The sequence below is a fragment of the Amphibalanus amphitrite genome, unplaced genomic scaffold (genome assembly GCF_019059575.1).
Source record: "Amphibalanus amphitrite isolate SeventyFive unplaced genomic scaffold, NRLGWU_Aamphi_draft 000865F_arrow, whole genome shotgun sequence".
NCBI classification, from domain to species: domain Eukaryota; kingdom Metazoa; phylum Arthropoda; class Thecostraca; order Balanomorpha; family Balanidae; genus Amphibalanus; species Amphibalanus amphitrite.
The window spans coordinates 67585-84431 of NW_024882359.1; the positions used below are offsets into that span (position 1 = coordinate 67585).

The 16847-nt window shown below is 47.4% G+C and overlaps 2 protein-coding genes across 3 annotated transcripts in view; one reads left to right on the forward strand and one right to left on the reverse strand.

Moving 5' to 3' along the window:
* Positions 1-8436, reverse strand: part of LOC122367373 (arylsulfatase J-like) — a 49942-nt gene extending 41506 nt beyond the window's left edge. The window contains exon 1 of the mRNA XM_043340399.1: positions 8255-8436. Coding sequence (XP_043196334.1) covers positions 8255-8375 — 121 coding nt within the window. The 5' untranslated portion in view covers positions 8376-8436. The remainder of the gene's footprint in view (positions 1-8254) is intronic.
* A 578-nt stretch (positions 8437-9014) lies between these two features.
* Positions 9015-16450, forward strand: LOC122367374 (arylsulfatase I-like). 2 transcript variants are annotated; one of them, XM_043340401.1, is made up of 4 exons: positions 9015-9201; positions 11637-11800; positions 14544-14921; positions 15241-16450. In XM_043340401.1, the coding sequence occupies exons 1-4, from the start codon at positions 9081-9083 to the stop codon at positions 16084-16086; spliced, it is 1509 nt and encodes a 502-aa protein (XP_043196336.1). In that variant the 5' UTR covers positions 9015-9080; the 3' UTR covers positions 16087-16450. The 2 variants fall into 2 exon arrangements, with proteins under 2 accessions (XP_043196336.1, XP_043196337.1); XM_043340402.1 differs by lacking the exon at positions 11637-11800 and having other exon boundaries at positions 9122-9201.
* Positions 16451-16847: the final 397 nt, after the last annotated feature.

A 16847-nucleotide genomic window follows, 5' to 3' on the forward strand; every position in this document is an offset into this window, starting at 1 on the left:
TCTATTATCAGCAATATATTTTGTGGTGCCACGTATTAAATTTAATGTTATTTAAATGGAGTTGTTTCCATCACACGTCGTTTCAATATTCTCCTTTCCCTGTATACTCACCGATGACGGGTCAGCCCTCCTCAAGATCGCCGGCGGCCCACTGCTGCCCTCGCCGGGGTCGACGGTGGCGGCGACCGAGACCCCCGCATCGGCAGAGGTGCCGGGACCCTGGAAAATAAACCATCGGATGTCATTAATGATGTACTACTCCCAAAAATATACAGCAATATACAGCAAAACACAATTAAGGATAGTCAGTCTAGTTAAATGGAGTCTATTATCAGCAACATATATTGTGGTGCCACGTATTAAATTTGATGTTATTTAAATGGAGCTGTTTCCATCACACATCGTTAATAATATTCTTCTTTCCCTGTATACTCACCGATGACGGGTCTGCCCTCCTCAAGATCGCCGGCGGCCCACTGCTGCCCTCGCCGGGGTCGACGGTGGCGGCGACCGAGACCCCCGCATCGGCAGAGTTGCCGGAACCCTGGAAAATAAACCAACGAATGTCATTAATGATGTACTGCTCTCAAAAATATACAGCAACATTCAGCAAAACACAATTAAGGATAGTCAGTCTAGTTAAATGGAGTCTTATCAGCAATATATATTGTGGTGCCACGTATTAAATTTAATGTTATTTAAATGGAGTTGTTTCCATCACACGTCGTTTTAATATTCTCCTTTCCCTTTATGCTCACCGATGACGGGTCAGCCCTCCTCAAGATCGCCGGCGGCCCACTGCTGCCCTCGCCGGGGTCGACGGTGGCGGCGACCGAGACCCCCGCATCGGCAGAGGTGCCGGGACCCTGGAAAATAAACCAACGAATGTCATTAATGATATACTACTCCCAAAAACATACAGCAACATACAGAAAAACACAATTAAGGATAGTCAGTCTAGTTAAATGGAGTCTATTATCAGCAATATATATTGTGGTGCCACGTATTAAATTTAATGTTATTTAAATGGAGTTGTTTCCATCACACGTCGTTTTAATATTTTCCTTTCCCTGTATACTCACCGATGACGGGTCAGCCCTCCTCAAGATCGCCGGCGGCCCACTGCTGCCCTCGCCGGGGTCGACGGTGGCGGCGACCGAGACCCCCGCATCGGCAGAGGTGCCGGAACCCTGCAAAATAAACCAACGAATGTCATTAATGATGTACTACTCTCAAAAATATACAGCAACATACAGAAAAACACAATTAAGGATAGCCAGTCTAGTTAAATGGAGTCTATTATCAGCAATATATATTGTGGTGCCGCGTATTAAATTTAATGTTATTTAAATGGAGTTGTTTCCATCACACGTCGTTTCAATATTCTCCTTTCCCTGTATACTCACCGATGACGGGTCAGCCCTCCTCAAGATCGCCGGCGGCCCACTGCTGCCCTCGCCGGGGTCGACGGTGGCGGCGACCGAGACCCCCGCATCGGCAGAGGTGCCGGGACCCTGCAAAATAAACCAACGAATGTCATTAATGATGTACTTCTCCCAAAAATATACAGCAACATACAGAAAAACACAATTAAGGATAGTCAGTCTAGTTAAATGGAGTCTATTATCAGCAATATATATTGTGGTGCCACGTATTAAATTTAATGTTATTTAAATGGAGTTGTTTCCATCACACGTCGTTTCAATATTCTCCTTTCCCTGTATACTCACCGATGACGGGTCAGCCCTCCTCAAGATCGCCGGCGGCCCACTGCTGCCCTCGCCGGGGTCGACGGTGGCGGCGACCGAGACCCCCGCATCGGCAGAGTTGCCGGAACCCTGGAAAATAAACCAACGAATGTCATTAATGACATACTACTCCCAAAAATATACAGCAACATACAGAAAAACACAATTAAGGATAGTCAGTCTAGTTAAATGGAGTCTATTATCAGCAATATATATTGTGGTGCCGCGTATTAAATTTAATGTTATTTAAATGGAGTTGTTTCCATCACACGTCGTTTCAATATTCTCCTTTCCCTGTATACTCACCGATGACGGGTCAGCCCTCCTCAAGATCGCCGGCGGCCCACTACTGCCCTCGCCGGGGTCGACGGTGGCGGCGACCGAGACCCCCGCATCGGCAGAGGTGCCGGGACCCTGGAAAATAAACCAACGAATGTCATTAATGATGTACTTCTCCCAAAAATATACAGCAACATACAGAAAAACACAATTAAGGATAGTCAGTCTAGTTAAATGGAGTCTATTATCAGCAATATATTTTGTGGTGCCACGTATTAAATTTAATGTTATTTAAATGGAGTTGTTTCCATCACACGTCGTTTCAATATTCTCCTTTCCCTGTATACTCACCGATGACGGGTCAGCCCTCCTCAAGATCGCCGGCGGCCCACTACTGCCCTCGCCGGGGTCGACGGTGGCGGCGACCGAGACCCCCGCATCGGCAGAGTTGCCGGGACCCTGGAAAATAAACCAACGAATGTCATTAATGATGTACTACTCTCAAAAATATACAGCAACATACAGCAAAACACAATTAAGGATAGTCAGTCTAGTTAAATGGAGTCTATTATCAGCAATATATATTGTGGTGCCGCGTATTAAATTTAATATTATTTAAATGGAGTTGTTTCCATCACACGTCGTTTCAATATTCTCCTTTCCCTGTATACTCACCGATGACGGGTCAGCCCTCCTCAAGATCGCCGGCGGCCCACTACTGCCCTCGCCGGGGTCGACGGTTGCGGCGACCGAGACCCCCGCATCGGCAGAGTTGCCGGAACCCTGGAAAATAAACCAACGGATGTCATTAACCCGCGCCCTGGTGGGGTCTGTTTATAACGCGAGCTGGTGGGGGGGGGGGGCTATTTTTTGCCCCCCCTCGTATCTCCGAAACTACTTGACGGATCCTCAAAATTCAAACGGCGTTCGAAAGGCCTGTCAAATTTGTCGAGGGAAACCAAATTTCATTGACCTCGGGGTCACCGATGACGTCACAGGTCAGGTCAAAGATGACATGTTTCACCGTTCACGGGTCATCTAGGGAATGCGCTATAACACCGAAGAAAACGCATTTTGTCGAGAATCAGCGATAGGGCGTCAGTTGCCTAGTACATATGTTGCTATAAGAGGTCACTGACAATACCAGGTCAGGTCACAGGTCAGGTCACCAAGGGTCAGAGTCCAGAGGTCAGGTCACATGAACCTAACATTAGGTACTTAGGTTGTGTGATGCATGTTTTATGGCCAATTTTTCATTTCCAACTCAATGGTGTTGGTTATAAGACTATCAGGTACGGCTTAGGTCACTTTCTGGTGAAGGTCAGGTCAAGGTCAGGTCAAGAAAGGTCAAATTTTAAAGTTGATAGTTTTGCATAAAATGGGTATTGATTCGATGCAGCTCGTCACGGGGAGTCTAATGGTGGTCTTTGTTTTGCGCTACGGGGTCTAGAATTGCTAAAAATTGAGTTTGAAAATTTGACGTCATCAATTTTGAACAGTTTTTTCGCTATAACTTCGCCAAAAAATGAGGTATCAATCTCAAATTTGGTATGTGGATAGAAGGCGGTAAGGACTATCATATATATATTCCGGTTTTTGCGAAACTCCAAAAACTTTTTGGATTTTTCGGTTATTATATTCAAAAAATCTATTTTTTTGATTTTTGGGGGTCAAAATCCAAAAATTTCAAAAATTCGAGATAGCAGTTTTGTAGCCCTGTCCATTTTACATCTTTTATGTCTTTATCGTTTTTCTGTATTTGCAAAGCTATAGGCCTGACAGCTCTTCCCGCGAAACCCTTTTTTTGGTCGAAAACGGCAGAACATGACGTCACTCTGACGTCATTTCCAGCCAACCTATCATAGCCTTTGGAAAAATTTTTGGTCAAGATGTGTAAAATTGATGTCCGAGAGGGTACTGAAAGTTTGGTGGCGATCGGCGCAGCGGTTCTGGAGATATATCGAAAAGTCTGGAGGGGGGGGCAAAAAATAGCCCCCCCCCCCCCCCACCAGGGCGCGGGTTAATGACATACTACTCCCAAAAATATACAGCAACATACAGCAAAGCACAATTAAGGATAGTCAGTCTAGTTAAATGGAGTCTATTATCAGCAATATATATTGTGGTGCCGCGTATTAAATTTAATGTTATTTAAATGGAGTTGTTTCCATCACACGTCGTTTCAATATTCTCGTTTCCCTGTATACTCACCGATGACGGGTCAGCCCTTCTCAAGATCGCCGGCGGCCCACTACTGCCCTCGCCGGGGTCGACGGTGGCGGCGACCGAGACCCCCGCATCGGCAGAGGTGCCGGGACCCTGGAAAATAAACCAACGAATGTCATTAATGATGTACTTCTCCCAAAAATATACAGCAACATACAGAAAAACACAATTAAGGATAGTCAGTCTAGTTAAATGGAGTCTATTATCAGCAATATATATTGTGGTGCCACGTATTAAATTTAATGTTATTTAAATGGAGTTGTTTCCATCACACGTCGTTTCAATATTCTCCTTTCCCTGTATACTCACCGATGACGGGTCAGCCCTCCTCAAGATCGCTGGCGGCCCACTACTGCCCTCGCCGGGGTCGACGGTGGCGGCGACCGAGACCCCCGCATCGGCAGAGTTGCCGGGACCCTGGAAAATAAACCAACGAATGTCATTAATGATGTACTACTCTCAAAAATATACAACAACATACAGCAAAACACAATTAAGGATAGTCAGTCTAGTTAAATGGAGTCTATTATCAGCAATATATATTGTAGTGCCGCGTATTAAATTTAATGTTATTTAAATGGAGTTGTTTCCATCACACGTCGTTTCAATATTCTCCTTTCCCTGTATACTCACCGATGACGGGTCAGCCCTCCTCAAGATCGCCGGCGGCCCACTACTGCCCTCGCTGGGGTCGACGGTTGCGGCGACCGAGACCCCCGCATCGGCAGAGTTGCCGGAACCCTGGAAAATAAACCAACGGATGTCATTAATGACATACTACTCCCAAAAATATACAGCAACATACAGCAAAACACAATTAAGGATAGTCAGTCTAGTTAAATGGAGTCTATTATCAGCAATATATATTGTGGTGCCGCGTATTAAATTTAATGTTATTTAAATGGAGTTGTTTCCATCACACGTCGTTTCAATATTCTCCTTTCCCTGTATACTCACCGATGACGGGTCAGCCCTCCTCAAGATCGCCGGCGGCCCACTACTGCCCTCGCCGGGGTCGACGGTGGCGGCGACCGAGACCCCCGCATCGGCAGAGGTGCCGGGACCCTGGAAAATAAACCAACGAATGTCATTAATGATGTACTTCTCCCAAAAATGTACAGCAACATACAGAAAAACATAGTCAAACATAGTCAAAAACATAGTCAACATAGTCAGCCTAATTAAAAGGAGTGTACCTATTATCAGCAATCTAAATTCTAATGCACCGACATTGAATGAATATTGAATGAAAATGTTAGCTTAAGTATTCCACAGTCAAATGCTAAATTTTGCCGTAATGCGGTCAGCTGGTCTGTATAAGAATCTGACAGCCAGCGCATTGTAAAACAAAAACTGACTGGCTCCTAGATTCCAAGAGTATATACGCAAATGGATTTATTTTATGATTTATTGGCATCGAGGTAATTGAACTACCTAGCACCGATTTAAGAAACTATTGGCATATTATTGGCATGCATTAGGCCATTTTTATTCAGAAAAAGCCACTGCTAACCTGTTGCTGCCGGAGAAGACTTTGTCGGTACTTTTCTTGCCGCTGTTTACGTTTTGTCCTTTCTTTGGTCGGCATAAAGTAAGTCAATTAATAGTAACGATTGTTTTACTTAAATATATGCAAACAACACATTTCCAGATCGATACGACACAATCAGTCAGTTCGCTGATGTAAGTAATAAAAATGAAACGGTATTGTTATAGCACGTGACGCAAATGTGATAAATTTTCACGAAAACTTCCGTCACCAAATTTTGGTACCGAAAGAAAATGGGCGCCTACATTTAAAGAAATTCAAAGGCCTGGGAAAGAGAAAGCATGAACATTCTGTTTTCGAAGGTTGTTGACCGACGGCTTGTGGCAAGCTAGGGCCTTTTGGCACGCCAAGGCCGAAACTGCGATGAATGCGCCTGGCATAGCAGCCAAAACATTCATTCTCTCTCGCTAGATGGCGGAAGTGTCAAGCGCCTGAATGCACGCTGTACCGCAATGTCGCGTGCGCCGCATGTTACCACCTGAATGCATTAGTACTGTATCGCAATACTGTCTCTAGCGAATATGCACATATTAGCCGTTTTCACGACGGGCTATCCGGCGATTGCGCCTGATTTGACCAAATCTGCACCTAATTTCTTTTACAGCAAATATCTTCATTTTATGAGTTTATTTCAGTGTTTTAATCGATGATTCTCTCTGATAATATGACAAAGCAGGCATATAAGCAATTAGTGCAACCCTAGCTGATAGCTGCTAAGAGACACACTGAACCTGATTTGACCAGATCTGCACTTAATCTGTACCAGATGTGCACCAAATGTGTACCAGATGGCCGTCGTGAAAACGGCTATTAAGATTATTAACCACGTTTAATAGTATCAGGCTTAAATTTGGATCATTGAAAATATGTTCAATGAAAAATCATACCATTCTGCCCTTAAAACGATTTTGTTCAACGAATTCATCATGTTTTAATATTAACTCACCGTTGGGTTTGTGTGGCTATTAGCATTAACTGCCTATTTCTTCATATGGGTATTGGGGCTCCCACATTGTGACATGGAAGTTTCGCTGCCCCCTCCCCCTCCACACACATACACACTTTTCGTGATGCTCCAGCGCCCATGAATCCACCGCGTGTAGGCTGCCACATCGGACTACATTTCTTTGTTTACAGAAGAAACTCCGACAGGTGGTTGCAAAGCTCACCGATGCCTGCGGGTAAAGAACCCTAAGCGTGTCGTTTTCGTTGCCGTCGTCGTCGTCGCCGCCGTGGGCACGGCTCGCGGTCGAAACTTCAGTGTAAACCTTGTCACGGGTCACGCCGTGGCTGCAGGCGGGGAGGGCGAAACGCAGGTCATCTGGCCGGCCGACGCGCGAGGCCGCCACGTATAGCTGGCCGTGGCTGAAGGTGCGCTCCTCGAGGAACACAGCTACCCTGCCGAAGGTCTGGCCCGTCTGACCCTGGGCCTTATTGATGGTACAGTACAGCCAAGGCCGTAACAGCGTGCTTTCCGCACGCGATGGTGGCCTCGAGCAGCCGCGGGCTCACCACTCGGCCGGTGGTCAGACGCGTGGCAGGCCGAGGCTCTGGAATGCTTTCCAAAAACTGCTGTCATGTTGGGAAAAAATTATACCCTTATCGCATCATATTTGGAATGGAATAGCACCTATTCATGCCATTCCATTACGCTCAATCGTATTTGTCGGAAATGGCGCATTGTGACAAATGTGGCTCGTTGCAGCAAACGCGGCGTATTTTCAGCAGGCGATTGAGGCGCATTGTCACAAATGTGGCGCATCTGTACCTGTTGTTTGAGCATGCATCCTTGCACCAAATTGCACCCACATCGGACCAAATTTGAGAAAACTGTGCGATTTGCGGCAAAAATGACGCCCTGAGATAATTGTGGCGCATTGCGGCAAACGCGGTGCATTTTTATACTTGTATCGCAAACTGTTCCTGTTGAACGAAAAATCTACACATTCTCTCGCCACTTTTTATTCAAATAAATAACTTGCCCATCCGCCAATGCGAGGCACCCGCCACCGATCGGCATGCATTTAGTTCACAAAGGTTGTCGACCCCGGCTCTCAATGAAGATCTACGAACCGATCAAAATTTCATTGGCGTTCTTCCAGCGCGCCCCACGCGCGAACCGTGCACCCCAGCGAGTGGAAACCTAGAAAAGGCGTTGACCCGCTCTGTCATCTAGAAGGTGTGCAAATTTCAACCACCTACGTCGTACCGTCTGCGCTGTAGGCGAGGTCAATTGAACCCACTACACGATGTGCGGACACACAAACTCACAGACGGATTCTGTTAGAATAGTAAGTTAGATTAAGAATACCAACAAAATAGCAAAAACATTAGGATTAAAATACCAAATGCCAATTTGATATCGGTTTGGTATCGGTATACCAAGAAGTTGGTATCCGATTGACATCTCTAGTATAAACATTAAACAGGTATTATTTTCTTATTCTCTTACCGAGGTCATCTGCCAGAATGAAGACGATATGCGGCTGGTTTGCAGTGGCGCCGTCACAGAGAGCCAGCACCAGCACCAGCCCTATCACCAGCACCAGTTGAGCGGGTCCCCGCCAGCCCATGGTGTATCCGGGCCGCACCAGAGCAGCTCTGCCTCGTCTGTGGCGGCGGACCGGGCGGTGGAACTGCATGCGAGCCGTGAGTTCCCACTTCTCAGGCAATGGGAGCCGGCAGGTGCGGCGCTATCGAGGCAGCACACGGTTTACTGCGTATCTACGTGTTTTTGAATAGAACGCAAAGACCAAAGCACGCAAGATCATGCTTTTTTCCGTCGATTGAAGATCTGTTTTGTGCAGGATGATAAGAGGTTTCGGGTTATTACAGGCCTTGACAGTGGTGCAGGCCGCAGGGTTTTCTCGTGGCAGAAAAAATGGCATTTTAACGACAGTAGGCAGATGTGCGTGACTGAGTGACATTGTTTCCAAAATCGTGAAAATAAACTTGGCTGAGGTAAGCGCTAAAAATATAAATGCAACAATAATCGGAGGTCCTAGTAATGGAGACATGTGACAATCGATAGTACGGTGGCTGGGATAAAGTGCCCACTCGTGTTTGTCAATGACCTCACCACTCATGAAACATATCCTCTGTTCCCATATCTGGGAGGTCGCGACTTCCCGAGAAGTACGCGAGTCTGGCTATCAAGTATCGCTGATAATGTCATCACACCTGTCCGCTCCCAGTCTCCGGTTCCTGGGACCTCTCAGATACAGTTCCGCCGCCCGGTCCGCCGCCACGCCGCGGCAGAGCTGCCAACCGCAGACAACATGGGCTGGCGGGGACCCGCTCAACTGGTGCTGGTGATAGGGCTGGTGCTGGTGCCGGCACTCTGTGACGGCGCCACTACAAACCAGCCGCATATCGTCTTCATTCTGGCAGATGACCTCGGTGAGACTATCAATAGATTGTGTTTGTTTTGATGTAAAACATTAAAAGCATTGTACAATGTACATACCTTGTTACGATTGCACCTCAAAGAAAGTATAGATACACCAGGCGGATGTATTTCTGGTCGACAACAAAATCAACAGCCATGGCAGGGCAGGGCTCCAACTCGGCCCAGTACAAACGCGACACCCAAACCAAGAGAAACCTACGAAATGAAAGCCGCGTTTATAGCTCCCCAACCCGTAAATAGCCTCCCTGAATAGGGGGGTTGCCGTGTAACAAAGCGTCCGTACATGGCACGCTCGATTGATACAGACAGCTCCGTGAATGTGCTCGCCGATCAGCCACTCAGACTGACACGGCTAACATATTCACGGCGCTGTGTTAACGGCGCTTGGATCCAAAAGCGTCTGTGGAAGCTAACCGGTCAGGCATAGCTCCAGATTTTGACCACCGAATGTATATGCGTCGCCGAGTAAGCCGACAGAATGCCACTCAGACAAGACTGCCGACGTCCCCAGCAAACGCATATGACATTCGAGGTCCCAACGCACCAGCCGCGACAACAGACATTGCCCGACTGCCCTCCGCCGGCGCGACCCCACCCGACCTCGCTTCACAATCACGTGGTCTGCGGCCGACCAATCACTGCACGAGCCCGCGCCGCACAGCCCCGCTCCAGCGAGAGATGCTGTGCCGCAATACAGCGGCCGCGCGTTGGCCGGGAAGCTCAGCCGGCGGCCGGGCTGAATCACTGATCACAAGGTACAAATAAATAAGGCACAACTTCACTCAAGACCGAATTTCAACATACCTACTTGAACAATGTTTTGGCACGTATGTACATACTATTTACATACTAAGTATTATTATACATACTAAGTATGTATAATACCATTATTATACATATATCTTGTCATTATTATACTAATATCATTATTATACATATATACATATATATTCATTATATATGTCATTATTATACATATATATTGGGTTGATGTCACCTCTGTATTAAAATTTGGGACGGATTGGCCCAGGGGTGCGCCGTCAGCACGCGCTCGCGTGCGCCAAAGGGTTAACACGGGAAACGGTCAAATCGAAGATCGGGCGAAAACCGGCCTGCGGCGCCCGCTTCCCGGCTGTATAAATCGGCAACGGAGAGTCGCAGCGACACGGGGTTGTCACCACTGGATAGAGGAGAGATGGAACTAGCGTATCGATATGGTTTCATAGCAAAGCACGCGTCACGTGCAAGACAGCACCCCCAGTTGTGAAAAAATGACCGATTTCGTGCATTGTGACGGGAAAATCGATGCCGCTGGAAAACGGCTTGATGGAATGAAATCGGTGTGGTACCATTTTGCAGGCAAATGTACGTGTAATCAGAGGATAGCACATAAAAAGTGATGATCCGTACCATTTCCTTAATAATGAAACATTAATTGGAAAATTTGATTCGCGCGGAGCGCGATGTCCTTTACAACATCAACACGTATTGAAAACGCTGACCAATGGCTATGAAACCTACATATTCGGAAAGAGCATTCTTTTCTGACCAATATCCACCCAAAATATTATCGAAAAGTCAATAAACTTTTGTGAAAATGACTCAAGCATGTGACCGTGTTTTGTTAACGTTACCGGTATTTTTTCGACAAAATGCGATCGATGGCTTATGGCCGGCAAGTCATTCAACTTTTGACAATATGTAGCTATCAAAGCATGGGCTGCAATACACCGCCCGCCAAGGGGAATTCCAAACACTGAAAATAAGCGCCTTCCAGTAAACAGCACATTTTTGTATTAGGAATAACTCAGCTACTACTGGGCCGATTGCGCTCAAACTTGGACTGTGGGTGGAGGGGGCACTCATCCGGCGATGCATGGTCATTTGTGACAGGTAGGGTGGATCGATTGCACGTGCGCACGTGAGGGGTCCACTTATACATCTCAAGAACGGCTGGGCCGAGTTCGCTCAAATTTTGTACACAGGAACAATTTAGAAGGGTGGCTGGCACAAGTCATCTAGAGTCTCAGTTAGCGCGTGCGCACGTGCAGCGGGCCGCTTTTATATCTCAAGAACGGCTGGGCCGATTGCGCTCAAATTTGGTACATTACTTTAATCGAGTATGAGAAGGGTACGAGACCTGATTACTTAGTATGTACTTAGGGACGGTAGTAAGATCGTCTCCAAAAATATGGACCGTGACTAAGAAGCCATCTGTGAGATCAAAAATCGTTTGTGCAATGTTCGCATATGGGCGCAACCTAGCGTTAAAAGTTAAAACAATCAGCGTGGCCTTGTTCATCACTAATTCGGGCTGCCCTGAAAGTTAGCAACTTCGCGACCATTCTAAACCAAATCCGACCAAACGCACATCGCTGTTATTCTACGATTTCTACGCAAAACACCAAGCTTACTTGCTTTTCAGGTTACAATGACGTGTCGTGGCACAACCCCGACATCCTGTCCCCGACGCTCGAGGCTCTGGCGAGAGAGGGCGTCATTCTGGAGCAGAACTACGCCCAGCCGCTCTGCACTCCCTCTAGAAGCGCGCTGCTCTCCGGCCGATATCCCTTTCACGTTGGTAGACAGGTCAGTTGACAAAAGAAAACGATACACCAGAGGAGTGAGATTTTCAGTAGCGAAATCATCCACCGATGGCAGTACGACCTACTACCGGGCTTCTCAAAAAAGTTAGACGATTTTATAACTAACGTATTGAAGGGTGCATCAGTGCAACAACACATAATTGGGTATCACCTAAAAGCCTCATCAAAGACATTTCGTTTGAGGGGATTTCGATCCTCGGCAGTCGCCTTTCTGAGCCGCGCCGAGGTCTTGTTCGAGATGATTCCCTGTTTGCTCGATGCACAGTTTAGCCCGGCGCAGCGCGACCTCTGCTGCAACACGACCCACGGAAAGCTGCAGACGGCACACCGCTGACTTCACTGCATCCCTATGATCTTCGGAACTTTTTGAGTGGTTTCGGTACACCTGGGACTTGAGGTGGTCCTATAGGAAAAAGTCCGGTGGGGTTACGTTCGGGGAATTCGCCGACCACGGGAGTCTCGAACCTCGCGATCACGCGCTGCTCGAAACGCTCCCACAGCCCCTCTCGGTTTTCTTTAGCGGTATTGGCGTGGCACCGTCTTGCTGGAAACATTGGATCTTAAGCGTTTCCGGATCTCTGCTCATCCTGATATTGCAGAACCCTCCAAAACGTCGCTGCAGAGCCACCCGATATCGCTGACCATTGACAGTCTGAGTAGCGCATCTCTCACACGAGTGGTGTTCGCCGTGAGCCTTTGATTGGGTTTATGGCCGCCGCTGTGTTCCTTGAATTGCTGAACCTATTGTTAACACTTCCTCGAGCCAGAAACTTGTCAATAATGTAGAAAATTTTGTTTCAAGATGTTGCTCTCTTTGCCCGAAAGTGTTTGCGGATCTATCGTGGTGTCGAACCGACCGACTTAGTCTGGGAAAGCATAATTTCACGAGTTTTTGCTTTTACTTCCTAAGACCACGGCTTCATTTTTTAAGCTCAAACCATGGTGTCATATAAATATACAAAAAAAATTCTCCGTTTTTCCACGTGCATTGATTTTGCTTAAATGTTGTTAGGGGTCCTCTATTCGCAAAAGAAATCCGTCTAACTTTTTTGAGAAGCCCGGTATTATTATAGTAAAACTAAGAGAAATTTAACAGAGGGTCCATTATATCTATGTCATCAAAGAAAAAAAGTTTTCTTTTACCTGTTAGTCGATGTCCTGTAAGAGAGGTCTATCGACAAGTGTGTACGATATCTTAACCCGCACCCAGTTGGGGTCTGCCGAGCAACGCGCCCCGCTGGGGGGGGGGCAATTTGCCCCCCCCCCCCCCTAAGATCTCGAGAACCACCCAACATAGCGACAAGCAGCAAACGGCGTTGGATAGCCCAACAGGGAACTAGCTTGTGACCCAATTTCTTTGACCTAGGTCAAAACGATGACGTCACACGTCAGGTCAAATGTCGAATTTTCACCGTTTACAGGCATTTCAAGAAATGCGTTGTTAAATCGAGTTAAGTGCATTTCATTTAAAATCATCGATGGGGTATTGCTTGTCAAACACATATTTTGCTATTTAAGGTCACTGATACCAGGCCAGGGCACAGAGGTCAGGTCACTGAGGGTGACAATATGAAAATATCATGTGATGCATGTTTTATGGTCCATTTTATATGCCAAATGCGATTAGGTGGGTCAAGCAGCCTTTGGGGTCAGTTTAGATTATGTTCTGGTCAAGGTCAGGTCAAGATCAGGTCAAGGTCAGGCCTAGTAATGTCAATTACGGAAAATCGTGATACCGAAACCAAACCAAATACCAACAACATCCATTGAAAAATATCGAAGCCGAACCATCTTGGGAATATGAGGAAAATACCAACTTTTTACCAAAATCTCAGCCTCTTTTACATTAGAGAGGATTCATAATACCAACAAAATACCAAATGCGTTCGTCTTGAAATACCAAATACCAATTTGGTATCGGTTTGGTATCGGTATACCAAAAAGTTGGTATCCGATTGACATCTCTAGTCAGGCCAAATTAGGTCAAAGTTCAAAGTTGATATTTTTGCATACAATGCATATGTACTCGATGCAGCTCGTCACGGGGAGTTCAATGGTGGTCTTTGTTTTGCGCTACGTGCTCTAGAATTGCCAAAAAATTGAGTTCAAAAATTTGAAGTCATCAATTTTGAACAGTTTTTCGCTATAACTTGGCCAAAAAAGAGGTATCGATCTAAAAATTGGTATGTAGATAGAAGAGCGCAGAGGGTATCACATGTATTCCAGTTTTTTTTTGAAATTCAAAAACCTTTTGTTTGTTTTTTTGCTTTTTTCTAAAAAAATCAACTTTTTGAATTTTGGGGGGTCAAAATCCCAAAAGATTAAAAATCCGAGATGGCAGTTTTGTAGCGCCGTCTTTTTTCTACATGACCATATAAAGAACTTTGAAATTGGCTTGTAACTGTAGTTTTTTGTGAGCGTTTCAAGATTTCATGTTTTTGCTCATTTTTGCTCGAACATGACCTCAGTTTGACCTCACTGAATAACTCCTGACCTAAGATGACCTAAGGCTTGAAATTTTTGTGTCAAGGTGTCAAATTGATGCCCGGTAAGGTACTAAAAATTTGGCGGCGCTGCGCGCCGTCGTTTTCTTGTTATTCAGGAAAACCACAGGGGGGGGGTCAAATTGCCCTCCCTGCGGGGCGAGTTAACACTCGTTATAGGCTGCATCCCAGGTAGTCCATTTATTATGCCTGTGCTATTTGACGTTTTTGTGCTCCTCACAGCATGACGTCCTGAGCCCGCACATGCCGACGGGTCTGACCATCAACGTCACCCTGCTGCCGGAGCGGTTGAGGTCGGCCGGCTACAGCACACACATGGTCGGAAAGTGGCACCAGGGCAACTGCGCGCCCGAGTACCTACCACAGAACCGCGGCTTCGACACCTTCCTGGGCTTCTGGTGCGGCCAGCTGGAGCATTACAACCACACCGTGCAGGACGCACTGGACTTTTGGGACGGCGATCGGCCGCTGCCGGAGCTGGATGGCGTCTACGCGACTTCTGTGTTCACCGACAGGGCTGAGAGCATCATCAAAGAGCACAACGCCAGTCGGCCGCTCTTCATGTATCTGTCCGCCCAGAACCCCCACGCGCCTCTGGAGGTTCGCTCGGATCGCTAAAAAATGAACGTTTGCCCAGAGTCCAGACACGGTCTTTGCCATCCCCATCTGTGATACTCCGAATATTTTATGAAGTTAGATTAAAAACTTATTCTTCATCAGTATGAATCTCTGGAGCATTTACCTAAAATAACCTTTCACTTGTCATATTCTTCAACCACCCTCAAATGATGTATTCGGTTGGCAAAATCGTAAACAAATGCAGCTTGCCAGTAAAAAAAAAAAAAACGACCAGGATTACCTACCTCAACCCGAGATCCAAACACCTAAACGAAGCTGACCAGCCCTATTCCGATCGCAGGTTCCATCGGAATACGAGGAGCTATACCCGGCCACGATGAACGCCGACCGTCGCACCTACAGTGCCATGGTGACCGCCCTGGACGACTCGGTCGGACGAGTGGTGCAGGCCCTCAAGGATGCCGGCCTCTACAGCAACTCGGTGATTCTGTTCGTGAGTGATAACGGAGGAAGTGTCTTTAGCAACCATGGCTCTCGTGACGGCTTCGCAGGCAACAACTATCCCCTGCGAGGGGACAAGAACACCCTCTGGGAAGGCGGCACCCGCACGCCGGCCTTCATCCACTCCCCGCTGCTGGAGCGGGCCGGCTACGTCAGCCACGAGCTGATCCACATCACCGACTGGATGCCGACGCTGCTGCGGCTGGCCGGAGCCAGCGCCGACGGAGACCCTCTGGACGGCTTCGACCAGTGGCCCATGCTGAGCGCCGGCCAGCCCAGCGCGCGCACAGAGATGGTCTACAACATCGACGAGAAGCTGCCGAATGCAGCGCTGCGCATCGGCGACATGAAGCTGCTCTGGGGAGACAACTCCGGCTCCAGCGACTGGTACCCGGTGCTGGAGGCCCTGCCGAACTCCTCCGATCGCGCTCCGGCCAGCGCGCGGCGATCGGTCCGCTCGAGTCTCGGCAGTCTCGGCGACTACCCGGTCTACCTGTTCAACGTGACGGCCGACCCGACCGAGCGCCAGGACCTGTCGTCGCTGATGCCGGAGACGGTGCAGGCGATGCTGGAGCGTCTGCTGGAGCTGTCGAAGGAGCTGGTGCCGGCCGACCTGCCTGACCCCGACCCGCGTGGTGCCCCGGTGGACGGGGTCTGGACCACCGGCTGGTGTGAGCCTTACTGATTCCACGACAGGTTTCTTCAGGGAATCGGTAGGGTGGCTGATAATGCTAATTGTGTGATAATGCGGAAGTGTCTTTTGCCATCAAGTGGTTAAAAATCAAGAAACATCAAGAACTTAGCGTACGAGTATAGCTGATGTCTTGCGACCTAGCCCTACCTCGGTCATATTCTTGTAACTAAAAGATAACATCAATAACTTAAGTCACAATCATCATGTACTCGTACTTGTAGTGACGGTGTTGTGACACGTATATTGATACGCATAAAATGATGGTGTGAGCATTATCACCGATTAAATGAAATCCATAGAATCGTATCGCCTACGTAGTTCCTTAATACAGTCGCCTCCTAGCGGTGGCTTTTCATTTTATCTCTAATCAAAGGCGATGAGAATAGCTCAGTCATCATCGATAGCATGAAGCATAATAGCATACCTACAAGTAAGTACCAGCAATGCTATATTTCATTTGCAAGTTGAATTCCTATATCTTATCCTTTCCTATCTTTGTGTATGTGCGTGTGTGTGTGTGTGTGTGTAAATGTAAATACCATTTTCTTATTCTCTCACTGAGGTCATCTGCCAGAATGAAGACGATATGCGGCTGGTTTGTGGTGGGACCGTCACAGAGAGCTGGCACCAGCACCAGCACCAGCACCAGCACCAGAACCAGCACCAGCACCAGCACCAGCACCAGCAACAGCACCAGAACCAGCACCAGCACCAGCACCAGCAACAGCAACAGCACCAGATCTGCCGGTCCG